Source organism: Anopheles funestus, chromosome X (genome assembly GCF_943734845.2).
Source record: "Anopheles funestus chromosome X, idAnoFuneDA-416_04, whole genome shotgun sequence".
NCBI classification, from domain to species: Eukaryota; Metazoa; Arthropoda; class Insecta; order Diptera; family Culicidae; genus Anopheles; species Anopheles funestus.
The window spans coordinates 4252723-4279917 of record NC_064597.1 but is presented as its reverse complement, the minus strand read 5'-3'; the positions used below and the strand labels follow the sequence as shown (position 1 = coordinate 4279917).

At 38.8% G+C, this 27195-nt stretch overlaps 1 protein-coding gene across 3 annotated transcripts; it reads right to left on the bottom strand.

Annotated features, from left to right (window-relative positions):
• Nucleotides 1–285: 285 nt before the first annotated feature.
• Nucleotides 286–26629, bottom strand: LOC125765355 (microfibril-associated glycoprotein 4-like). Of its 3 annotated transcripts, XR_007418551.1 has the most exons (5): nucleotides 26135–26628; nucleotides 25119–26062; nucleotides 24157–25003; nucleotides 2506–2597; nucleotides 286–2381 (listed from the first exon to the last, which is right to left on the bottom strand). XR_007418551.1 is itself a non-coding variant. In XM_049430377.1 (2 exons), the coding sequence occupies exons 1-2, from the start codon at nucleotides 26278–26280 to the stop codon at nucleotides 25126–25128; spliced, it is 1083 nt and encodes a 360-aa protein (XP_049286334.1). In that variant the 5' UTR covers nucleotides 26281–26620; the 3' UTR covers nucleotides 24987–25125. The 3 variants fall into 3 exon arrangements, 1 of the variants encoding a protein (XP_049286334.1); XR_007418552.1 differs by lacking the exon at nucleotides 24157–25003 and having other exon boundaries at nucleotides 26135–26629; XM_049430377.1 differs by lacking the exons at nucleotides 286–2381; nucleotides 2506–2597 and having other exon boundaries at nucleotides 24987–26062; nucleotides 26135–26620.
• Between the last annotated feature and the right edge of the window lie 566 nt (nucleotides 26630–27195).

Below are 27195 nucleotides of genomic sequence, written 5' to 3'. Positions count from 1 at the left end.
CTGAACAGAAAGACATCAACAATGTTCGAATGATTTGTGTAGAACTTTATTTTGCGTCTTTGCATGTATGTTGCATACTTGTCCGATGAATAGTATTAGAGTTATAACCAAAAAACCGAAGTGAAATATTTCAAAACTTTCTTTATTTGCAAATTACTTGAAATCCTGGAGAGTTAAGCGATATATCTTATTGCTAAAGGATGATCGAAGTAGCAGAGCACATGGGGGTGTAAATATAAAGGTATTCGAGCCCAACAAACATCTCGGCGTGCGATAATTTACGACTTCAATAATTAAAACTTTATTAAAAATCATATAATTGCTTCTTTCAACGAGCCGCTATTTTGAATTCTGTTTATGGCTTTCTTATTTATTATCTTAGAATTTATTGTATTTTCCGTTGCTGTGTCAGTGCTGCCAAATCTGCTCGTAGCAGGTATACACTATATACACTGATTATTGAATTATTGCAAAGCCTCTACGTACTCCTCAACAATTTGGACTAGCTTATGTTTCAAACTCTTTCAAACTTTCAAATTCACGTCTCCAAACCACTGACTCAATAATTAATGTTTCTCCTCGATAATCCCTTTATTTGAAGTGTATACAGCAATTATTGGTTCGCCTGCTACCCAGATTTATATCGCACTGCATTATAATGTTAGAAGTTCCATCCTCCCGTCCGAGTAGATCACTACGCAACCACGCCAAAAATTTAATGTTCGACAAGGAAGGTCGAAGGTCGGTTTTTGGGATGTGTAAAATGTTTCCATCTATGAAAGTAAAGAAGCAAAACAAAAAGGTAAAAGGTTTTGAAACAAGAAAAGAGCATCCTCCGTGCGTTAGTGTTAGGTGTGAGGTATGGTTAGGCGAAGGAGAACGAAAGCCCAAATACGAACGAACATCTAACCGGTACTGGTGTCCGCATCGCATGCTAATAAAGCCCGTGTGGCGTTTTATTTTATTTTCTAATTTATTTTCCCAACCTAGTAGTCCGCAGTAAAAGGGAAGTTTGTGCTTTTTTTGGCTGCTTTTGTTGTTGCTGGAGGATGTAAATTTGAAGGGTGCCAACCCCTTAAACGAAATGTAAATGGTATAAACCCGTTCCGTCTCGCGCAGTGTTCCTTACCCTTCGGTTTTCGGCACCGGGTTTTCCCATCGCTTTTTCGCACTCGGAAATGATGATTTCCACGCGTAACAGCGGACAGGAGGCTATCTAATATATAAATATTTATGTTCAATGGTGGCAAGAGTCATGTTTTTGTTTACTTTTTTGTTGTTGTTAATGTTTGTTGCTCGGTGGTGGTTTTGTCTTTTCTCTGGTGGCGTTTAATTTCTTCCCATCGCCCGTTCCGTTGCAACATTCGGTTTTATTTGCATACGACGTGTAGTTGCTATCTTCCATGGAATCTTCCATGTTGCCATGTTGTTCCGCAACGGTACAAAATCAAGAAGATTGTTTTGTGCAACACAAAGATCAGGTTTGAGATATTTCTATTCGTTTTACTGAAAGGAAAAAAAGAAAATGGTTTGTGTTTTGCAAAGGTCTATCGATCGATTATTAGAAGCACATTTTTATCTGGAGTCTAGTATATCTTGAATACCCTCAACTTGAATGAACCTTCAGTGCGAACCTTCGCTTGTACTTTATACAAGGGTCACAGAAGTGATTAGCCTTCGAGCTATTGTGAAACGCGAGTCGGGAAACGATCATCCATTCGTCACTTTAATTTGGACGAGCTTGCTTTATGGGGAACCTGTTCCGGTTCTATTACCGTTTCGCGGTTGAATTGTTCGCGAGCTTAGGTACCCTTTCGCGGGAATGATAGAGAGATAGAGAGAGGGAGAGAGAGACAGAGAAAACAACGCATAATAGTACTAATATCGGATGAGCAATGAGCCGCTTGCTGATTCGCATGTACTGCTGGTGACTTTTACCATATTCGCTAGGATAAGTCCGGACGGAATGTTTGCTACCACGGCACTGATGGGAATTTCTCCAGACGGTACGTAAACGCGACCCTCTCGTAGCTGGTGGTGAGCGCGTGAGTTGGTAAAACGCGGGACGTTGTTTTGGAGAATGTCCGCCGGAATGCCACGAATGCCGACGTGCATCGATGCTAACCGTCGATACGCACGGTACAAAAGCGCACGGTGAATGAAGGAATTTGCACCTGTTTTGTACCGTCGCACCGGTCGTCCTTTTCCGCGATGGTAACGTTTTATTCAGCCAGGAGTGTTTACCAGCGCATGGATGGGTTTGTTGGTAGAAGTATAATCGTGAGATACCATGCGTCTCCATGTGTTGATGGGCAACCAGGCGTCTCCATTTAGACGAAAACTTTCCAGTGTTATTTTTTTCTTGCCAAATGTGAATATTTCTGAAAAGAATATATAACAGTACAAGAAAACATTGTTATTAAATGGTTTATGGGATGTTAAATGGTTAAAAGGTTAATTAAATTGAATAAAAATAAAAAAAAATAATGTTTTGTTAACACATACCATGCGTCTCCATGTGTTGATGGGCAACTAGGCGTCTCCATTTAGGTGAAATCTTTCCAATGTGTACTTTTTCTCTCCAAAAGTGAATATATCTGAAAAGAAAATATCACAGTACAAAAAAACATTGTTATTAAATGGTTTATGGGTTGTTAAATGTTTAAAAGTTCAATTAAATTAACTAGAAATAAAAAAAAATTGTTCTGTTAACATATACCATGCGTCTCCATGACGTGCAAGATTCATGCTTAAATTTCGAATGACTTAAGCGTACAATTTAACCGTGAAGGTATGATAATTAACACTTAAAAGTCGTTTTATTCCATTTACCATTGGTCAACGGACCTTGTCCGGTTTGGCGACAGAAACCTTATTGCCAGCCCAGGAAATAACATCTTTGCAGCAAGCAAACAGTCCCCAAAAGGGACAGCACAGCTGAGTCATCCATGGAAGGGGATTGAAATTAATAGTTGCAGTCGAAAGTAGTGAAAGCGTACGAGAGCGAAATCAAGAAACAAAAGGAGCCAACGTAAAGTGACAATGGACGCGTGAAAGTAAAGTGTGAGATACGGACGGAGCGTGAAAAATGTTGTCTTTACGAACCCTTCAACCTTTACGGTGTAAAGTTATGATAAAGGGAGAGAGAGAGATAAAGCGAGAGAGTACAATTGCGAGCTGAAAGAATAGCAAAATTATTTTTATCGCGTTTTTTTTATTTTATTTTTAACACAAATGCGAATTGCAATGAATTCCACCACGTTGCATGAGCAGGTGAAGACCGCCATTACCGTTCCGTAATGAGGCTAACGCTCCCTCTGGTGAGCGTATTGATTTTCCGACTTTCGCGAGCAATGGTATGAGCAGTACGCTTTCTTATCGTACCTTTCTAGGGTGTTTACTTCGGCTACTAATCAGCTGGACGAGTGCCGTATCTAGTGATGTGCATACTGAGTGAAAATGAGAAAATGAATTAAATCTTTCGAATGAGTTAGTTAGTGAGTTAGAGACTCACTAATGAGCTAAATAAATCATTCATGAGTCAATGAAAAGAGTCATGACTCATCAGTGAAATAATTCTTTCATGACCTGTTTCATACATAATTCCTTGTAATTCATTCGCGAGTGAGTAAATTATTGACGCGAGTTAGCGATTCACCATTGAATCATTTTTCAAAGAGTCAGCTTAAGAATGAACTCATAAGTTTCACTCACTCGGAGTAAATTTACCTTCGTGAGTTGTTATTCCCATCACTACGAACGGCACAGGGATGGACCGGGTTATTATTCAGGACAGGCAATGGAGGGAAACGTAATTGTTGAATGTCTTGGAAAACATTTTTCCCATGACGTTTCATAACATGATGGTTTCAAACCGCAGGCAGAGGATGAAAGGTTAAAGCTTGAAGCACGAGAAAAATCACTAGAAAAGGGGTTATCCTGTTGGTACGCCCTTTTTTTTACTTCCTTTGCTTTTGCGTTCTACGCTCTCCGGTTCTGGGAAGAATATTGATTTTCATTTTCTCTTCCCTTTGTCATATAGTTTTGGCCCTTATTTTTGACGCTAACGCTTTGGAGCTGTGTGCGTATCTCGCTATCGTGACCATCACCTTGATATTTTGGATGCTGGTTGAAAAACCGGTTGCGAGAAGGAAGGACGGTAGAACGGGAAATGGGATAAGCTAATCACGACCAATTCCATCGCCATTTCGGTTTAACGTACCCAGTCGGCCATTGGGCAACTAAATTGACCCGGAAATGGACTCGGAAATGGGACACATCTCTGCTCCCCTTTGCGTCGCATCTCCGGGACGTATCCGTGGGAGCATAAAAAAAATAAAATAGCAAACACACATACACATATTTACGCATCCCCGCAGTGGGGCACATTAAGCTATTACTGCTGGTCTGGTAATCGTTGTAGTGGGAACAAAAAGCAAAAGGAAGAAAACAAAAACAAAATCAAACCAAACCATTCGTTTATAGTGCAATCGCCATGGTAAGGGATAATCCGAATCCCATTCGCTTACGAAGGAATGAGCACCGGATTGTCTGGGTCGGTTTGCATTTGCTCACACCCATCGAAGGGCTCGTCCTGTGGCGTTTTTATCTTGCCTTACCCTTAGGTTGAAACACATAACCTTAACCGGTACCGGGCTAGATCGGGTTCAGTTAAATAAGGGAAACGGCTGCGATAAAACGAGGAAAACAAAAAAAAACTCCCCACACAAGGGTAATTGGCAAGGCAGAGGGGGAGTGGAAGAGGGAAGTAAAATCAAATCAAGATTTCGCATCATGTTTTGCCGCTTCGTTTCACCTAAACGATGGTGCAAATTAACTGACGCTGGCGTTAAACGTAACGAGCTGTGTAAAGGATGTGTGCCGAGCGGAAGCTAGAAGTGAAAACGGAAGCTTCTGCAGGACGATGAACAACAAAATGGGAATGGGGTTTTCCACGAACCAAAGCGAGGTAAATGGTGGTGTGTGATGTGACACAGACCGCAATGATCGTCCGGTTCCAATTACAGGCTGATGATTGCATATTAGGTCGGTCGCTTATGAGGGGGGGGGTTTATTTTTTGGTCGCTTAAAGAATTTTATTTTTTGGGTCGAAAAACAAACAAAAAATTGAAACAAGAAACGCATCGGTAGCTGTAAACTAGAGATGCGAATAACAACTCTTTTAAGCGAATCAACTCAGAGTAAATGAGTCGTTATAAGGAGTCAGCTCGTTTAATGACTAATTTCGGAATCATAAAAACACCCGGTATAAACGTATGAGTTTGGGTTCGGTCATTCTACTCACTAATGATTGATGCTACTTTGTTGCAATAAGTTTCTTTGGCTACATTTTCTTCTTGGACGGCCATGCCCTCAGATGTCTGTGCCAGAAGTTATTCGAGGAACCAAGTTCCTTACCCTGTTTGAGAAAATGTAAAATTTTCCTCATTTTTGCACCAAATTTTGCCTATAACTCGGTCGGTATCCAACGGATCGCCAACCTTTCACTTGTGGTCGATAGATGGCACCAATGGCTACATTTTCTTCTTGGACGGCCATGCCCTCAGATGTCTGTGCCAGAAGTTATTCGAGGAACCCAGTTCCTTACCCTGTTTGAGAAAATGTCAAACTTTCCTCATTTTTGCACCAAATTTTGCCTATAACTCGGTCGGTATCCAACGGATCGCCAACCTTTCACTTGTGGTCGATAGATGGCACCAATGGCTACATTTTCTTCTTGGACGGCCATGCCCTCAGATGTCTGTGCCAGAAGTTATTCGAGGAACCAAGTTCTTTACCCTGTTTGAGAAAATGTAAAATTTTCCTCATTTTTGAGCAATGTAGCAAAAATTTTAAATGTGATATATTTTGATGGGAATTTGTTGCAATAAGTTTCTTTTCACTTAAATAGTGCTTTAAAGTAAAAAAAGAATAAAAAATCGGAAAAAAAATTTTAAAAAATTTTCAACTCGAAAATTTCATAAGGGGTACCCCTTGCCATTTTTTTGAGAAATTTTGCAACAAAAATAAAATTGTTTTATTTTAATGCCAATGGGTTGCAATGAGTTTCTTTTCACTCAAATAATGCTTGAAATAAAAAAAAGAGTGAAAAATAATAAAAAAATCAAAAAAAAAAAATGAAAATTTTGCTCATTTTTGCACCAAATTTTGCCTATAACTCGGTCGGTATCCAACGGATCGCCAATCTTTCACTTGTGGTCGATAGATGGCACCAATGGCTACATTTTCTTCTTGGACAGCCATGCCCTCAGATGTCTGTGTCAGAAGTTATTCGAGGAACCAAGTTCCTTACCCTGTTTGAGAAAATGTCAAACTTTCCTCATTTTTGCACCAACTTTTGCCTATAACTCGGTCGGTATCCAACGGATCGCCAATCTTTCACTTGTGGTCGATAGATGGCACCAATGGCTACATTTTCTTCTTGGACGGCCATGCCCTCAGATGTCTGTGCCAGAAGTTATTCGAGGAACCAAGTTCTTTACCCTGTTTGAGAAAATGTAAAATTTTCCTCATTTTTGAGCAATGTAGCAAACATTTTAAATGTGATATATTTTGATGGGAATTTGTTGCAATAAGTTTCTTTTCACTTAAATAGTGCTTTAAAGTAAAAAAAGAATAAAAAATCAGAAAAAAAATTTTAAAAAATTTTCAACTCGAAAATTTCATAAGGGGTACCCCTTGCCATTTTTTTGAGAAATTTTGCAAAAAAAATAAAATTGTTTTATTTTAATGTCAATGGGTTGCAATGAGTTTCTTTTCACTCAAATAATGCTTGAAATAAAAAAAAGAGTGAAAAATAATAAAAAAATCAAAAAATTAAAAAAAAAATGAAAATTTTGCTCATTTTTGCACCACATTTTGCCTATAACTCGGTCGGTATCCAACGGATCGCCAATCTTTCACTTGTGGTCGATAGATGGCACCAATGGCTACATTTTCTTGATGGACAGCCATGCCCTCAGATGTCTGTGCCAGAAGTTATTCGAGGAACTAAGTTCCTTACCCTGTTTGAGAAAATGTCAAACTTTCCTCATTTTTGCACCAACTTTTGCCTATAACTCGGTCGGTATCCAACGGATCGCCAATCTTTCACTTGTGGTCGATAGATGGCACCAATGGCTACATTTTCTTCTTGGACGGCCATGCCCTCAGATGTCTGTGCCAGAAGTTATTCGAGGAACCAAGTTCTTTACCCTGTTTGAGAAAATGTAAAATTTTCCTCATTTTTGAGCAATGTAGCAAACATTTTAAATGTGATATATTTTGATGGGAATTTGTTGCAATAAGTTTCTTTTCACTTAAATAGTGCTTTAAAGTAAAAAAAGAATAAAAAATCAGAAAAAAAATTTTAAAAAATTTTCAACTCGAAAATTTCATAAGGGGTACCCCTTGCCATTTTTTTGAGAAATTTTGCAAAAAAAATAAAATTGTTTTATTTTCATGTCAATGGGTTGCAATGAGTTTTTTTTGACTCAAATAATGCTTGAAATAAATAAAAGAGTGAATAATAATAAAAAAATCAAAAAATTGAAAAAAAAAATGAAAATTTTGCTCATTTTTGCACCAAATTTTGCCTATAACTCGGTCGGTATCCAACGGATCGCCAATCTTTTACTTGCGGTCGATAGATGGCACCAATGGCTACATTTTCTTCATGGACAGCCATGCCCTCAGATGTCTGTGCCAGAAGTTATTCGAGGAACTAAGTTCCTTACCCTGTTTGAGAAAATGTCAAACTTTCCTCATTTTTGCACCAACTTTTGCCTATAACTCGGTCGGTATCCAACGGATCGCCAATCTTTCACTTGTGGTCGATAGATGGCACCAATGGCTACATTTTCTTCTTGGACGGCCATGCCCTCAGATGTCTGTGCCAGAAGTTATTCGAGGAACCAAGTTCTTTACCCTGTTTGAGAAAATGTAAAATTTTCCTCATTTTTGAGCAATGTAGCAAAAATTTTAAATGTGATATATTTTGATGGGAATTTGTTGCAATAAGTTTCTTTTCACTCAAATAATGCTTTGCATTAAAAAAAGTATAGAAAATCAGAAAAAAAATTTTAAAAAATTTTCCACTCGAAAATTTCATAAGGGGTACCCCTTGCCATTTTTTTGAGAAATTTTGCAAAAAAAATAAAGTTGTTTTATTTTAATGCCAATGGGTTGCAATGAGTTTCTTTTCACTCAAATAATGCTTGAAATAAAAAAAAGAGTGAAAAATGACAAAAAAAAAGCTCAAAAAATTGAAAAAAATGAAAATTTTGCTCATTTTTGCACCAAATTTTGCCTATAACTCGGTCGGTATCCAACGGATCGCCAATCTTTAACCTGTGGTCGATAGATGGCATCAATGGCTACATTTTCTTCTTGGACAGCCATGCCCTCAGATGTCTGTGCCAGAAGTTATTCGAGGAACCAAGTTCCTTACCCTGTTTGAGAACATGTAAAATTTTCCTCATTTTTGAGCAATGTAGCAAAAATTTTAAATGTGATATATTTTGATGGGAATTTGTTGCAATAAGTTTCTTTTCACTCAAATAATGCTTTGCATTAAAAGAAGAATAGAAAATCAGAAAAAAAATTTTAAAAAATTTTCCACTCGAAAATTTCATAAGGGGTACCCCTTGCCATTTTTTTGAGAAATTTTGCAAAAAAAATAGTTGTTTTATTTTAATGCCAATGGGTTGCAATGAGTTTCTTTTCACTCAAATAATGCTTGAAATAAAAAAAAGAGTGAAAAATGATAAAAAAAGCTCAAAAAATTGCAAAAAATGAAAATTTTGCTCATTTTTGCACCACATTTTGCCTATAACTCGGTCGGTATCCAACGGATCGCCAATCTTTAACCTGTGGTCGATAGATGGCACCAATGGCTACATTTTCTTCTTGGACGGCCATGCCCTCAGATGTATGTGCCAGAAGTTATTCGAGGAACCAAGTTCCTTACCCTGTTTGAGAAAATGTTAAATTTTCCTCATTTTTGCGCCAATTTTTGCCTATAGCTCAGTCGGTATCCAACGTATCGCCAATCTTTAACTTGTGATCGATAGATGGCATCAATGGCTACATTTTCTTCTTGGACAGCCATGCCCTCAGATGTCTGTGCCAGAAGTTATTCGAGGAACCAAGTTCCTTACCCTGTTTGAGAACATGTAAAATTTTCCTCATTTTTGAGCAATGTAGCAAAAATTTTAAATGTGATATATTTTGATGGGAATTTGTTGCAATAAGTTTCTTTTCACTCAAATAATGCTTTGCATTAAAAAAAGTATAGAAAATCAGAAAAAAAATTTTAAAAAATTTTCCACTCGAAAATTTCATAAGGGGTACCCCTTGCCATTTTTTTGAGAAATTTTGCAAAAAAAAAAGTTGTTTTATTTTAATGCCAATGGGTTGCAATGAGTTTCTTTTCACTCAAATAATGCTTGAAATAAAAAAAAGAGTGAAAAATGATAAAAAAAGCTCAAAAAATTGCAAAAAATGAAAATTTTGCTCATTTTTGCACAAAGTATTGCCTATAACTCGGTCGGTATCCAACGGATCGCCAATCTTTAACCTGTGGTCGATAGATGGCACCAATGGCTACATTTTCTTCTTGGACGGCCATGCCCTCAGATGTATGTGCCAGAAGTTATTCGAGGAACCAAGTTCCTTACCCTGTTTGAGAAAATGTTAAATTTTCCTCATTTTTGCGCCAATTTTTGCCTATAACTCAGTCGGTATCCAACGAATCGCCAATCTTTAACTTGTGATCGATAGATGGCATCAATGGCTACATTTTCTTCTTGGACAGCCATGCCCTCAGATGTCTGTGCCAGAAGTTATTCGAGGAACCAAGTTCCTTACCCTGTTTGAGAACATGTAAAATTTTCCTCATTTTTGAGCAATGTAGCAAAAATTTTAAATGTGATATATTTTGATATATTATATATATTATATATTTTGATTTGTTGCAATAAGTTTCTTTTCACTCAAATAATGCTTTGCATTAAAAAAAGAATAGAAAATCAGAAAAAAAATTTTAAAAAATTTTCCACTCGAAAATTTCATAAGGGGTACCCCTTGCCATTTTTTTGAGAAATTTTGCAAAAAAAATAAAGTTGTTTTATTTTAATGCCAATGGGTTGCAATGAGTTTCTTTTCACTCAAATAATGCTTGAAATAAAAAAAAGAGTGAAAAATGATAAAAAAAGCTCAAAAAATTGAAAAAAATGAAAATTTTGCTCATTTTTGCACCAAATTTTGCCTATAACTCGGTCGGTATCCAACGGATCGCCAATCTTTAACCTGTGGTCGATAGATGGCACCAATGGCTACATTTTCTTCTTGGACGGCCATGCCCTCAGATGTATGTGCCAGAAGTTATTCGAGGAACCAAGTTCCTTACCCTGTTTGAGAAAATGTTAAATTTTCCTCATTTTTGCGCCAATTTTTGCCTATAGCTCAGTCGGTATCCAACGAATCGCCAATCTTTAACTTGTGATCGATAGATGGCATCAATGGCTACATTTTCTTCTTGGACAGCCATGCCCTCAGATGTCTGTGCCAGAAGTTATTCGAGGAACCAAGTTCCTTACCCTGTTTGAGAACATGTAAAATTTTCCTCATTTTTGAGCAATGTAGCAAAAATTTTAAATGTGATATATTTTGATGGCAATTTGTTGCAATAAGTTTCTTTTCACTTAAATAGTGCTTTAAAGTAAAAAAAGAATAAAAAATCAGAAAAAAAATTTTAAAAAATTTTCCACTCGAAAATTTCATAAGGGGTACCCCTTGCCATTTTTTTGAGAAATTTTGCAAAAAAAATAAAGTTGTTTTATTTTAATGCCAATGGGTTGCAATGAGTTTCTTTTCACTCAAATAATGCTTGAAATAAAAAAAAGAGTGAAAAATGATAAAAAAAGCTCAAAAAATTGAAAAAAATGAAAATTTTGCTCATTTTTGCACCAACTTTTGCCTATAACTCGATCGGTATCCAACGGATCGCCAATCTTTAACCTGTGGTCGATAGATGGCACCAATGGCTACATTTTCTTCTTGGACGGCCATGCCCTCAGATGTATGTGCCAGAAGTTATTCGAGGAACCAAGTTCCTTACCCTGTTTGAGAAAATGTTAAATTTTCCTCATTTTTGCGCCAATTTTTGCCTATAACTCAGTCGGTATCCAACGAATCGCCAATCTTTAACTTGTGATCGATAGATGGCATCAATGGCTACATTTTCTTCTTGGACAGCCATGCCCTCAGATGTCTGTGCCAGAAGTTATTCGAGGAACCAAGTTCCTTACCCTGTTTGAGAACATGTAAAATTTTCCTCATTTTTGAGCAATGTAGCAAAAATTTTAAATGTGATATATTTTGATATATTATATATATTATATATTTTGATTTGTTGCAATAAGTTTCTTTTCACTCAAATAATGCTTTGCATTAAAAAAAGAATAGAAAATCAGAAAAAAAATTTTAAAAAATTTTCCACTCGAAAATTTCATAAGGGGTACCCCTTGCCATTTTTTTGAGAAATTTTGCAAAAAAAATAAAGTTGTTTTATTTTAATGCCAATGGGTTGCAATGAGTTTCTTTTCACTCAAATAATGCTTGAAATAAAAAAAAGAGTGAAAAATGATAAAAAAAGCTCAAAAAATTGAAAAAAATGAAAATTTTGCTCATTTTTGCACCAAATTTTGCCTATAACTCGGTCGGTATCCAACGGATCGCCAATCTTTAACCTGTGGTCGATAGATGGCACCAATGGCTACATTTTCTTCTTGGACGGCCATGCCCTCAGATGTATGTGCCAGAAGTTATTCGAGGAACCAAGTTCCTTACCCTGTTTGAGAAAATGTTAAATTTTCCTCATTTTTGCGCCAATTTTTGCCTATAACTCAGTCGGTATCCAACGAATCGCCAATCTTTAACTTGTGATCGATAGATGGCATCAATGGCTACATTTTCTTCTTGGACAGCCATGCCCTCAGATGTCTGTGCCAGAAGTTATTCGAGGAACCAAGTTCCTTACCCTGTTTGAGAACATGTAAAATTTTCCTCATTTTTGAGCAATGTAGCAAAAATTTTAAATGTGATATATTTTGATGGCAATTTGTTGCAATAAGTTTCTTTTCACTTAAATAGTGCTTTAAAGTAAAAAAAGAATAAAAAATCAGAAAAAAAATTTTAAAAAATTTTCCACTCGAAAATTTCATAAGGGGTACCCCTTGCCATTTTTTTGAGAAATTTTGCAAAAAAAATAGAATTGTTTTATTTTAATGCCAATGGGTTGCAATGAGTTTCTTTTCACTCAAATAATGCTTGAAATAAAAAAAGAGTGAAAAATAATAAAAAAAATCAAAAAATTAAAAAAAAAAATGAAAATTTTGCTCAGTTTTGCACCAACTTTTGCCTATAACTCGGTCGGTATCCAACGGATCGCCAATCTTTAACCTGTGGTCGATAGATGGCACCAATGGCTACATTTTCTTCTTAGACGGCCATGCCCTCAGATGTCTGTGCCAGAAGTTATTCGAGGAACCAAGTTCCTTACCCTGTTTGAGAAAATGTCAAACTTTCCTCATTTTTGCACCAACTTTTGCCTATAACTCGGTCGGTATCCAACGGATCGCCAATCTTTCACTTGTGGTCGATAGATGGCACCAATGGCTACATTTTCTTCTTGGACGGCCATGCCCTCAGATGTCTGTGCCAGAAGTTATTCGAGGAACCAAGTTCCTTACCCTGTTTGAGAAAATGTAAAATTTTCCTCATTTTTGAGCAATGTAGCAAAAATTTTAAATGTGATATATTTTGATGGCAATTTGTTGCAATAAGTTTCTTTTCACTTAAATAGTGCTTTAAAGTAAAAAAAGAATAAAAAATCAGAAAAAAAATTTTAAAAAATTTTCAACTCGAAAATTTCATAAGGGGTACCCCTTGCCATTTTTTTGAGAAATTTTGCAAAAAAAATAGAATTGTTTTATTTTAATGCCAATGGGTTGCAATGAGTTTCTTTTCACTCAAATAATGCTTGAAATAAAAAAAGAGTGAAAAATAATAAAAAAAATCAAAAAATTCAAAAAAAAAATGAAAATTTTGCTCAGTTTTGCACCAACTTTTGCCTATAACTCGGTCGGTATCCAACGGATCGCCAATCTTTAACCTGTGGTCGATAGATGGCACCAATGGCTACATTTTCTTTTTAGACGGCCATGCCCTCAGATGTCTGTGTCAGAAGTTATTCGAGGAACCAAGTTCCTTACCCTGTTTGAGAAAATGTAAAATTTTCCTCATTTTTGAGCAATGTAGCAAAAATTTTAAATGTGATATATTTTGATGGGAATTTGTTGCAATAAGTTTCTTTTCACTTAAATAGTGCTTTAAAGTAAAAAAAGAATAAAAAATCAGAAAAAAAATTTTAAAAAAATTTCAACTCGAAAATTTCATAAGGGGTACCCCTTGCCATTTTTTTGAGAAATTTTGCAAAAAAAATAGATTTGTTTTATTTTAATGCCAATGGGTTGCAATGAGTTTCTTTTCACTCAAATAATGCTTGAAATAAAAAAAAGAGTGAAAAATAATAAAAAAAATCAAAAAATTAAAAAAAAATTAAAATTTTGCTCATTTTTGCACCAACTTTTGCCTATAACTCGGTCGGTATCCAACGGATCGCCAATCTTTAACCTGTGGTCGATAGATGGCACCAATGGCTACATTTTCTTCTTAGACGGCCATGCCCTCAGATGTCTGTGTCAGAAGTTATTCGAGGAACCAAGTTCCTTACCCTGTTTGAGAAAATGTCAAACTTTCCTCATTTTTGCACCAACTTTTGCCTATAACTCGGTCGGTATCCAACGGATCGCCAATCTTTCACTTGTGGTCGATAGATGGCACCAATGGCTACATTTTCTTCTTGGACGGCCATGCCCTCAGATGTCTGTGCCAGAAGTTATTCGAGGAACCAAGTTCCTTACCCTGTTTGAGAAAATGTAAAATTTTCCTCATTTTTGAGCAATGTAGCAAAAATTTTAAATGTGATATATTTTGATGGCAATTTGTTGCAATAAGTTTCTTTTCACTTAAATAGTGCTTTAAAGTAAAAAAAGAATAAAAAATCAGAAAAAAATTTTTAAAAAATTTTCAACTCGAAAATTTCATAAGGGGTACCCCTTGCCATTTTTTTGAGAAATTTTGCAAAAAAAATAGATTTGTTTTATTTTAATGCCAATGGGTTGCAATGAGTTTCTTTTCACTCAAATAATGCTTGAAATAAAAAAAAGAGTGAAAAATAATAAAAAAAAATCAAAAAATTCAAAAAAAAAAAATGAAAATTCTGCTCAGTTTTGCACCAACTTTTGCCTATAACTCGATCGGTATCCAACGGATCGCCAATCTTTAACCTGTGGTCGATAGATGGCACCAATGGCTACATTTTCTTCTTAGACGGCCATGCCCTCAGATGTCTGTGTCAGAAGTTATTCGAGGAACCAAGTTCCTTACCCTGTTTGAGAAAATGTCAAACTTTCCTCATTTTTGCACCAACTTTTGCCTATAACTCGGTCGGTATCCAACGGATCGCCAATCTTTCACTTGTGGTCGATAGATGGCACCAATGGCTACATTTTCTTCTTGGACGGCCATGCCCTCAGATGTCTGTGCCAGAAGTTATTCGAGGAACCAAGTTCCTTACCCTGTTTGAGAAAATGTAAAATTTTCCTCATTTTTGCGCAATGTAGCAAAAATTTTAAATGTGATATATTTTGATGGGAATTTGTTGCAATAAGTTTCTTTTCACTTAAATAGTGCTTTAAAGTAAAAAAAGAATAAAAAATCAGAAAAAAAAATTTAAAAAATTTTCAACTCGAAAATTTCATAAGGGGTACCCCTTGCCATTTTTTTGAGAAATTTTGCAAAAAAAATAGAATTGTTTTATTTTAATGCCAATGGGTTGCAATGAGTTTCTTTTCACTCAAATAATGCTTGAAATAAAAAAAAGAGTGAAAAATAATAAAAAAAATCAAAAAATTAAAAAAAAAATGAAAATTTCGCTCATTTTTGCACCAAATTTTGCCTGTAACTCGGTCGGTATCCAACGGATCGCCAATCTTTAACCTGTGGTCGATAGATGGCACCAATGGCTACATTTTCTTCTTGGACAGCCATGCCCTCAGATGTCTGTGCCAGAAGTTATTCGAGGAACCAAGTTCCTTACCCTGTTTGAGAAAATGTCAAACTTTCCTCATTTTTGCACCAAATTTTGCCTATAACTCGGTCGGTATCCAACGGATCGCCAATCTTTCACTTGTGGTCGATAGATGGCACCAATGGCTACATTTTCTTCTTGGACGGCCATGCCCTCAGATGTCTGTGCCAGAAGTTATTCGAGGAACCAAGTTCCTTACCCTGTTTGAGAAAATGTCAAACTTTCCTCATTTTTGCACCAACTTTTGCCTATAACTCGGTCGGTATCCAACGGATCGCCAATCTTTCACTTGTGGTCGATAGATGGCACCAATGGCTACATTTTCTTCTTGGACGGCCATGCCCTCAGATGTCTGTGCCAGAAGTTATTCGAGGAACCAAGTTCCTTACCCTGTTTGAGAAAATGTAAAATTTTCCTCATTTTTGAGCAATGTAGCAAAAATTTTAAATGTGATATATTTTGATGGGAATTTGTTGCAATAAGTTTCTTTTCACTTAAATAGTGCTTTAAAGTAAAAAAAGAATAAAAAATCAGAAAAAAAATTTTAAAAAATTTTCAACTCGAAAATTTCATAAGGGGTACCCCTTGCCATTTTTTTGAGAAATTTTGCAAAAAAAATAAAATTGTTTTATTTTAATGCCAATGGGTTGCAATGAGTTTCTTTTCACTCAAATAATGCTTGAAATAAAAAAAAGAGTGAAAAATAATAAAAAAAATCAAAAAATTCAAAAAAAAGAATGAAAATTCTGCTCATTTTTGCACCAAATTTAGCCTTTAACTCGGTCGGTATCCAACGGATCGCCAATCTTTCACTTGTGGTCAATAGACGGCACCAATGGCTACATTTTCTTCTTGGACAGCCATGCCCTCAGATGTCTGTGTCAGAAGTTATTCGAGGAACCAAGTTCTTTACCCTGTTTGAGAAAATGTCAAACTTTCCTCATTTTTGCACCAAATTTAGCCTATAACTCGGTCGGTATCCAACGGATCGCCAATCTTTCACTTGTGGTCGATAGATGGCACCAATGGCTACATTTTCTTCTTGGACGGCCATGCCCTCAGATGTCTGTACCAGAAGTTATTCGAGGAACCAAGTTCCTTACCCTGTTTGAGAAAATGTAAAATTTTCCTCATTTTTGAGCAATGTAGCAAAAATTTTAAATGTGATATATTTTGATGGGAATTTGTTGCAATAAGTTTCTTTTCACTTAAATAGTGCTTTAAAGTAAAAAAAGAATAAAAAATCAGAAAAAAAATTTTAAAAAATTTTCAACTCGAAAATTTCATAAGGGGTACCCCTTGCCATTTTTTTGAGAAATTTTGCAAAAAAAATAGAATTGTTTTATTTTAATGCCAATGGGTTGCAATGAGTTTCTTTTCACTCAAATAATGCTTGAAATAAAAAAAAGAGTGAAAAATAATAAAAAAAATCAAAAAATTCAAAAAAAAGAATGAAAATTCTGCTCAGTTTTGCACCAACTTTTGCCTATAACTCGGTCGGTATCCAACGGATCGCCAATCTTTCACTTGTGGTCGATAGACGGCACCAATGGCTACATTTTCTTCTTGGACAGCCATGCCCTCAGATGTCTGTGTCAGAAGTTATTCGAGGAACCAAGTTCTTTACCCTGTTTGAGAAAATGTCAAACTTTCCTCATTTTTGCACCAAATTTAGCCTATAACTCGGTCGGTATCCAACGGATCGCCAATCTTTCACTTGTGGTCGATAGATGGCACCAATGGCTACATTTTCTTCTTGGACGGCCATGCCCTCAGATGTCTGTACCAGAAGTTATTCGAGGAACCAAGTTCCTTACCCTGTTTGAGAAAATGTAAAATTTTCCTCATTTTTGCACCAATATTTGCCTATAACTCGGTCGGTATCCAACGGATCGCCAATCTTTCACTTGTGGTCGATAGATGGCACCAATGGCTACATTTTCTTCTTGGACGGCCATGCCCTCAGATGTCTGTGCCAGAAGTTATTCGAGGAACCAAGTTCTTTACCCTGTTTGAGAAAATGTAAAATTTTCCTCATTTTTGAGCAATGTAGCAAAAATTTTAAATGTGATATATTTTGATGGGAATTTGTTGCAATAAGTTTCTTTTCACTTAAATAATGCTTTAAAGTAAAAAAAGAATAAAAAATCAGAAAAAAAATTTTAAAGAATTTTCAACTCGAAAATTTCATAAGGGGTACCCCTTGCCATTTTTTTGAGAAATTTTGCAAAAAAAAATAGAATTGTTTTATTTTAATGCCAATGGGTTGCAATGAGTTTCTTTTCACTCAAATAATGCTTGAAATAAAAAAAAAGAGTGAAAAATAATTTAAAAAATCAAAAAATTAAAAAAAAAATGAAAATTTTGCTCATTTTTGCACCAAATTTAGCCTATAACTCGGTCGGTATCCAACGGATCACCAATCTTGCACTTGTGGTCGATAGATGGCACCAATGGCTACATTTTCTTCTTGGACGGCCATGCCCTCAGATGTCTGTGCCAGAAGTTATTCGAGGAACCAAGTTCCTTACCCTGTTTGAGAAAATGTAAAATTTTCCTCATTTTTGCACCAAATTTTGCCTATAACTCGGGCGGTATCCAACGGATCGCCAATCTTTAACCTGTGGTCGATAGATGGCACCAATGGCTACATTTTCTTCTTGGACGGCCATGCCCTCAGATGTCTGTGCCAGAACATGTTATACATGTTCATACATGAACTGTTATACATTAGTCAAGAGTCTGTCTTAAAAAAGAAAACCCTTTAAAAGGTGTTCGAAATTCGTTCAAAAACGCCATAAAACTTCGAAATCGAAGTTAAAGTTCATTTCTAAGATGCGTTCTTTCAATGATTCAATGATAATTTTTTATCCCCGGTGGAGGTGCAACGACAACGCAACAAGCTCTTGGAGAAAGGGTACGAGGGTAGTGTCTATTTATCAGCTGCCGGCGATTGCGATTGAAAAATTACCATCGATGAGAGGATGGGGACACGCACACACTCGCATAGAAAAGTTCGTTCGAGGTGTATCCCAAAAACACTCGAAATCCCAATTTACAAGGCCAACAACAAGAGAATTGTTGCCTTCCACCCTCACACCCCAACCCTATCACTCCCCCCTTCCCAACCCTTATTATAAGCTTTCCGATCGTCATCACTCGTTCGTTTCGAACTTCGCTTCTTCCCGCCTCCCGGTCCATCGCCCATTTTCATGGTAGTAATTTATTTCTGTAAAAAAATGTCCGGCGTTTTTTTTTTGTTACATTTCTCCCGCCTATTTGCTTCCCATTTGCACACTTTTATTGCACTCTACTTACGCTGCATGGTTTGACCAATGGGCAGAAACTCGCTACCAAACAAATTCGTTTTCCTGTTCGTTCTACGACCAAAAAGAAAAAATCAAGCAACGAAAAAGAAAATGGTTGACAGAGAAAAAGTGCCCCCAAAACCGATCGAATCAAAAGCCAAGCTTTTATGTCATTCCTTTGGGGAGGGGTAAAGGAGTAGGATGTGGGTACGGCGCAGCAGTCGATGGACAGAACGGAAGACTTATTTATGAGGCGAGAAAAAGTTATTTACATATACGACATCCACTTCTGCACCTTGATGTAGTGTTTTTTTGGGGTGGCGGCGTTTTCCCGCTTGTTTCATTCATCCCACTTTTGGGATTTTGGTTGCCGGAGATGTTGTTGCTTCTGTTGTGTTTATGTTTTATTTTATTTTTTTTTTCAAGACTGTCGGTGAGTTGATTTTATCCATGCTTTTTTATGTGTCAACAAAAAAAAATCATACACACACTCACACATAATACTGGAGACAGTTCAAGGGGTGGGAAGATGCATGACATAGCGCTAGTGAGGGATGGCAAACCAACACAACCTCAACACGTTTCACAACAGCACCTATCCGGCTGTGGGATCTTTTTCTTCTTTTCCTTTTTTTTTGTTTTTTTTCAATCTCTCGCCCATTTCCTGCCTACCATTGGAAGGTCGTTGTGTGTTGCGTTTGCCGCTGGGTCAACATTATTTATGTCGATCCCATTTCCCGATTTCAGATTCGCGCCACTTTCTCCCATGGGGAAGAAGAGATACGGCGGGGTGGGAGGGAAAAAAGGAAGGGTGAGGAGTGGGGGGGGGTGTTTTTTGGGGCTGCAAATGGAATTATCTTCCCGATACTTGACCGTAAACGTAAGCGAGGAGATGACGTGCTTCGACAGGGTCTCGTTTGCCACGGACGCAATGCAATTAACTATCCTTTTGATGATGCTGATAAAGATCAGCGACGAGGGTGATGGTGGGTGATGTGGTTAAAAGGAAGGTGTTTTGGGAGGAAGGAATACGTAGATAGGAGATTGGGCGATAAAGGGAAGCTTCATAATATTGTTGTGTCAATGTGTGTTTGTGTGTGTGTGCAAGAATGAAACCAAAAATGTCCCCACAAAATATAAGCGATATTTTTTTTGCTTCCTCCATATCGGTGTGAACGGGGTTGTTACAGTGGGTGCCATAAAAATAGAATTATTTTTTTTCGGAAAAAAAATTACAGAGAAGATATTGATCACAACAGGGGTTGTTTTTTAAATGTGATTTTGATGTCTCTAAAATGGTCTCAACACTGCCCGAATAGATAAATTACCGATAATTTACCCTTAAATAATAGGTAATTTTACGGTTATTTAATGGCTAATGAATCCAATTTTTTAGACCGAGCCGGTCGTTTGTCGCACAGACAATTCTCAACGAAGGGAAGCGTAATTTTTGTTTTGTTTTAAAATATGTTTGTTTTCCTCTTTCTTTATCACATCATAGTACAGCACACACTGTAAGTGTAATCGCATCGCAAGGCAAATGGTATGGAAGAAATGATACGGTTGGTGGTGGTGTATGAATCCAATAAATTGGATCCATTTCGTTTTCGTGCAGATAAATATTTAATTTCCTATTAACTGCGTATTGGTTGTGCATCCAATTTCTCTTTCCGGCCACGGCACCACCATACCGTTGCCGTTGACCTCTCGTTTATCTTTTGCCAAACCACCAGTTTTAGCCTATATCACTTCACCCGTTCCGCTCACCTGTTATCTACGCATAATAGATGAAGGATGCAACAAAGCCTCAACACCTCGTTGAGCACGTGCCGAAAGGAAACGCGGTGGAGCAGGAGCAAAAGGGATGATGGAAGAAGAGGTAACAGGTGTACGTATCAAGACACAAATGTTTAATCGTGCAACACAAGCACAACACGCTGTTGCGATCGATGCATCTTGCTTGCTTCGTACGAAGCACGGGGTGGGTTTTTGGTAGGAAGGTTTTGTTCAAAGTTTCAACGCTTATTAACACGCCATATCGTTATAGGTATGGCTTTTGTGTGCATTTAAGCATTGTTTCATGGGTAGAAAGGCTTTTGGAAGGCCGATACGTATGAAAACCGATTGAATTTAATTGCTACAACATATCTTAGCAATTTCGCCTAAATGCATGCAATCTGCAAAACACATTAGCTTCTTAGCTTGTAAAGCTTGCTGTAGTAATGCAATTATTTAAAAAAGAAACTCTCTTAAACAGTTTATTGCGATATTAGTTGTAACAGACAGTACACATGCAACATGAAAAGGTCAATTGTGTATTTGTTCACTCAAATTCTTCGTGTAGTTTCGCTCTTAACGATGGATCGGTTAAGTAAGTTTAGAAAGCTTAAGGATTGGGGTGTTTTGCGGTTGAACGTGCGTGCCGTGTCAAGATTACCAAAACCTCATTAGTCTATCAATATCTTAAGCGCTTCCCATACACGACCATTCCACTCACAGGGGGAGGGAAACACCTCCTTCAGGCAATCGAACTGATCGATATGTTGCCCGATCTCGCCCATCGCATTTATAGCTGGGTGACTATTTTGGCAGTGTGTGTGTGTGCTACCGATGTTTGGAGTGGGTCAAAACTTCCTCTCGTGACTAAAGGCTGTGGTTGTCGCTCGCACCATTGTTGTGCTGGTTGCCGTGAGTAAGTGCGAAATAAATCTACAATCATCAATCGATTGATTCGTGGTTGTGTTGCTGGCACGTGAGCTATCCATTTTGCGGATGGGCTAAGCCATTTTGATGGTGTAACTGTCCCAGCAAAGTTAGCTATAGCTGCGTAAGCAGAGTATGCGTGAGACGAGCAAAAAAAAACTTACTCTCCAAAAAAATAATTAGCTATCGAAGGTAGGGCAAATGGTTCGTTCTTCATCTGTTCACGCCAATGCCGTCCTTCTTAAAACCCCACGTGCGCTTTGCTGTCGGCAACAACGCGTGTCAGCGTCAGTGAGTTTGGTGGCGTTCATTGTGGTGATTTATTGTGAGTGAATTAGCAATGTCGTGTACTTACGATTGTGTGGCGTAAAGTGTCCTGCCTTGACTTTGTGTATCAGATATAATTCCTTGGTGGGGTTTGCCGTGGATTTGTGTTTAGCATTTTCTCGTTCTCGGAAGATCACACCACAACACTCCACACACACACTGTAATAGGGAAAGCGAAAAACAAGTGACAATAAGGCTGCTTTCAATTATCAGCAATGATGTAACGCATCTCGTACACCATACAAATCTTTTGTCACATTCCGTTGCGTTTCATTTATCTCACCCCCGGCCTGGTGTTCGGCAGGAAGGTGTTCCCTTTAGGAGACGCTTTTGTTGTAATTATCACCACCCTGGTCATGATTCGTTGCGGGATATCAAGCGAGAACAGCGCAGCAAGACATCAGTCGGCTTGTGTGTTTTCCCATTCTTGAGCGCTTGCTGCTGTCTTGCCTACATTTAGGCGCTCGGGAAGCACACAGTGCCTCGGCAAGAAGTACATGATGTGCTTTCCTGTAATTTTTTTTTGTTATCTCGTGCACCGCAGTATGGCACGACAGTGTACGAGAGAAGCGAGAAAGCCAGATAAAGGCAGGCTTGTATGGGCTTAACCTACACAATGTAACATTCGCATTCCAGCAGCAACGGATATGTACGGAATGGCTTTTGTGCATTTGCATTTTACATTTCGATCTTTGTCTGCCCTATTGCCCTGCGCACGTACGGCCGTATGTGCCAGCCCAAAGGGGTGACAAAGGCAAGGGAAGAACAAGGAGAATGAAGAACCCCTTTTCACAAACATCCTCCTCTTCCTCCGGCGACGAACAAGCAAAACATTCGCCCAAGAAGCAAGAGCAAACAAAACAGAAACGTCAAACGCTTCACTTGGTTTCGCTTGCTGGTATTGCTTCCTTGAACGCATCGGTGACGAAGGTACAGGTAATGTGTGCTAAAAGGGTGGAAAGAAGCTTAAGGGGAGGCACCATAGCCATACCAGCGGTAGTGGGAAATGTTTGTGTTTTAATAAAATTTCCAATTACAATGAAAATTAATTTTGCATGAAGTCATTTGCACGCGGGCGAAACCCCCTTCGGCAAACACTGCCGCCGGATCGTGTGCTGTAAACAGTACATCATTCGCAGTGCGCTCGGCGAAAGCAAGTGAAGTGAATCTGGTTGGTACCTAATTGTAATAATATGCAATATGGAGTTGCTTATGGTTGGATTTACCGGCACAATGTTGTATCTATGGAAAGGGGGACTGTTTTAAGCGAATTTTGAAGCGAAGAAATGGACGCTTGTACCAGGCTTTTGGAAGCGGGTTTCAAGGAATCATGTCAAATTTATTTTGTTGCTTAAAGTTATATAAAACATTTACACATTTTCAGGTGTGTTTGTTAACGTAAATCGCTCATCAGTGCATTTCAAGCTTTTTCCCCCTTCAAGTAGAGTGTAGTGATGGGAAAAAAGGAGCGGATTGAGTTCGATCACTCCCCGTATGGAGCGGATCCACACTAACAGGATATTTCATATTGAATCTACATCCAATAGGAGCGATGTTCAAACTATCGGTTTGAAGTAGAGATGTGCAAAGTGAGTAAGAGTGAGACAGTGAGTTGAAACGTTGTATTGAACGAGTTTCGTTCACACATCACGATGAGTTTTAGCGACTCTTTTTTCTTATTTTTTATTATTTTTTTTCAATATAAAGCATTATTCATGTGAAAAGAAACTTATTTCAACCAATTGGCATTAAAATAAATCAATTTATAAAATTTTGCAAAATTTCTCAAAAAAATGGCAAGGTAAGCCTTATGAAATTTTCGAGTTGAAAAATGTTTTCTGATTTTTTATTCTTTTATAAATTTAAAGCATTATTTGAGTGAAAAGAAACTTATTGCAACAAATTGGTATTACAAAAAATCAATTTAAAAAATTTTTCAACTCACTCGCACATTTTCGTTTCAACTCACGTATTTTTTCTTTTTGCGACTCGGCTAACCACCGCTGCATGCTTACAGTCATGAGTGAGTAAAATGACCGAAGCTTAACTTATACGCATATGCCGGGTTTTTTATGACTGCGAAATAAGTCGTTAAACGAGCTGACTCCTAATAATGACCCATTCACTCTGAGTTGATTCACTGAAAAGAGTCTAGTTTGAAGTTCCTAAGAAAGATCGATTTAAACAATATTTTGTTTATTATTTATTATAGCAAATTATCTCCCACATGGATTACAGGGGAGTAGAAGGTTAGGATATGGAGTTATTTGATTAAAGATTGGAATACTCATGAGAAATGAGTGAAAGAGTCTAGAAAGCGAGTACGAAAGTGGGAGATAGGAAGTTTGAAGTCGAGCAGATGGTGATCTCTACCTCTAGTTAAGTGCTTTAAGAACGACATTCCAAAGAGAGTTCAGACACTCCGTCCTCTGCATCATACTATAAGGTTTATATAGGAGCGAGAAGTGCGTTTGCCACGCGTTTGCTGTGGAGTTTATCGTCATGTTTGTGTTCGTGATATTTTCAACAAATAATTTGATTGGAACTAAAGAGCACAATTTGTCGAACCTGTTGTACCGTTCCAACAGGTTCGTTCATAATTACCCATCACTACAGTCGACGACTCGAATGTACGAAATAATGTACGAAAGTTTGTTGCACATGTGTTTACTGTGCGTTGATGCTTTTCCTTTGCGTTTAAACACACCTACACCGTATGTGATGGTAGTACGTAGCTTAAAGGTTTAAAGTTTTTCCTGGTCTGCGGAGCAGACTTTTGCGGCGCACTTCAAACAAACTGGGAAGAGGAGTCGCTACTCTCTCACTATCGCTTTATCGCGTCTAGCAAACACACACACACACACACACTGGGAACCGATTGGAAGCACACAGAACCCTTGCAATGAAATCGCAATGAGCGCGGAAAAATAATTGGAGCATAACAAATATGACAGCTCTATTTTTGTGCGCACATTGCGCCAAACGTGCTATTACGCGGTTTTGCACTCGCAAACCCCCGGGAGGGGGGGAAGCAAATCGGGGTGGTGTCGGTGTGGTGGAATGTGAAAAAGCAAATTCGTACCAATAATTCCCACGCGTTTTCACGAAACAAAAAAAAACACAACACTAGCACGGACCTTCGGATAATGGGCTGACACAAAACAGTTCGAAAAACAGACCGGGGTTCATATAGTGGACGGATGAGATGCACGAACCAAAAGACTTGACGCTGCCTAGACCGATGCCTGAGAGGCATTTCAACGATAGAGGCCTTCACGTTTGTTTGTTGCGCTGTTGTGCGTTGTGATGTAAAGATTGATTGCGGTACTGAGGTTTTTGCTTGGGTCGTGACATCTGCTAACGTTGCATTTATTTTTTTTCTGGTAGCATCTTGTCTGTTCCCGACTGTTGATGAAGGTACACGACCAGTGGCGTCCTATTTTCGAAGACTCTTTTTTATTTGAGTATAAACATTCAAGAAGAAGTAAATGGTTTTGTTTAGACTCTTGTGTAACTATATTCTATGCCTATGTAACCTATCGATTAACGCTAACGGCGTTACTTACCAACACCTCATCGGCCGTGAAATCCGTTCGGTTGGTGCGTTCGCCGGATCATGATGCGGGTTCGCTTTAATCCCTGCAGATGGAGCCAGTCAAGCCAGTAGGCAAACCGTACGCCCGACTCATTCCCGTACATACCGTTCAGGTTGATACGGGTACAGCTCCGATGCCACCAACCAGCCGCCGTCCGGAGCGCACAGTTCACATCCGCGTACTGGTCGTGGTCCTGATCGTAGGTCGAGAACTCCATACCCTTGTTGTAGGTGAACTCATCCCCCAGCGTACCGGTGTACACGCCCAGCTTCTGTAACCGGTACCGGTCCGTCTCACCACCGATCTCGAACAGACTGTACCGGGCCCAGCGACGCTCCCCGCGGAAGCTCTCCGCAACGAACGCAATCTCGTGCGGTGCTGCCACCGTTAGCCGATGGATTTTATCCAACCCGAGCCAGTACTCCGTACCGATGTCTCCGAACCCGTCCCGGTATTTCTCCCAGCTGCGGTTGAAGTTGACAAACCCATCGAAGCGGTTCTGTATCACAATCCAGCCGCCACCTTCAAAGTCCTGATCGCAGTACACCTCGAGCGGTTCACCCGGTCCACCCGGTCGGGCATTCGGGTAGATCGTTTCCTCACCCGACATACCGTCTTCAATTTCCCGACAACTTCTTGGATAGCTGTCGGAACTGTGCAAATCTTGATAGGCGCCAGCTTTAGCCGTAGAGTTGTCGGTGTTGAGCGAAAATCCCACATCCAGTGTGTTGGTAAACGATGGATATCGGGCACAGGGTCTTACACATCCAGCAGATCCAGTTGGATGTTGAGTGCCGTCCGTTGGAGCAGGAATTTTGGAGCATGGGTTTTGCTGGAGTTGCTTGAGAATTTCTTTCTGATTGGCGAGCAGCAGCTGAAGCATTCGGCCGAGTTCCTCATCGCGTAGCGTAATTCTGTCGAGTGACACAAAGCGTTAATTCTCTTGAGGTCTTGAGGAATCTTGAGGTCTTCTTCACGTTCATTACCTATTCTCCAGCGCTGTGAGTCGTTCGTGGAGGGATGTTTGTTCCAGCTGTTGCGGTGCAAGCACCACAGCTCCAATATTACCGCCCAACATCGATGCTAGCAATAGCAGCAGCAGCATCTTGTGACCTTTTGAGTTGTCGTCCATTATTTCGCGGTTTTGGTCCACTGTAGCTATTATTGGGTGGATGCTCCACAGCACATCATCCGCGCGACGTTGCACGAGTAACTGCTCGAAGTAAAGGCCCACCCGGACGACTTTACTGTACGGTACGGAATCTGAACGGAAATCAACATGTAAACAGGTCGGGATGATGCACAGAGCTGCTTGTTGCTAACGATTGAACGATTGACCGTACTAGTAGACGGTCGATTTGCCGATGCTAGCGAAGAGATTACATCTTCGGGCGAAGGTTGCCTAGCGTTATTGATGACGTCGCTTCAGAACTGGACCGTTTGTACATACTAGTGTGCGTTACGGTACATCCACCACGAGGTTTTGTTGTGGTCGGTACGTACATAAGAAACCTTGGAGAATGTTCCGGTTTTGTATGTATTCTGGGAATGTACGCTACCGCTGTTGATTGAAGAAATTAAAGTACCGGGTCTTTGGGTCTTAACCTCGCCGGACAACTATAAACAGTCGGAGTGATTTGATAATGGACGATTGGATGTCTAATCCTCCCAGCGATTGTTCTTATCGCCGAGGTACGTCCAAGGTTTTTTTTTCGTTTTGCTCCAGTCCAGTGTAATCGCGTCCCCAAGATGTGAACGAGCGTAAACAGCGTTTGCCAGTGGCTTCCAGTTTACGAGAGTGTGGGTTGTCGTTCAAGTAGCTTACCAACATTTTTCCGTGCTTCATTCCGTATTAACGGTTTGGAAGCTTAAGTATCGTCGATAGATGGAAACAGACGCATCTTCAGTTCGCGTGTCGCTTGTTCGATCGATTATCCAGCGAGTTGTTCTTCGCGCCACCGTACTGGATGTAGAATATCGTGCGGTAATACTGTGCCGGAAGTGTGAACGTAAGCAGCAGTAAACGTGTTGCTCAAAATGTCGCCAT

What these genes read in the sequence shown, in the direction of transcription:
- LOC125765355 (XM_049430377.1), bottom strand. Translation starts at nt 26,280, where the DNA reads ATGGACGACAACTCAAAAGGTCACAAGATGCTGCTGCTGCTATTGCTA. An exon ending in CTCACAGCGCTGGAGAATAG is followed by an intron (nt 26,063 to 26,134) that starts GTAATGAACGTG and finishes GTCACTCGACAG; the next exon opens with AATTACGCTACGCGATGAGG.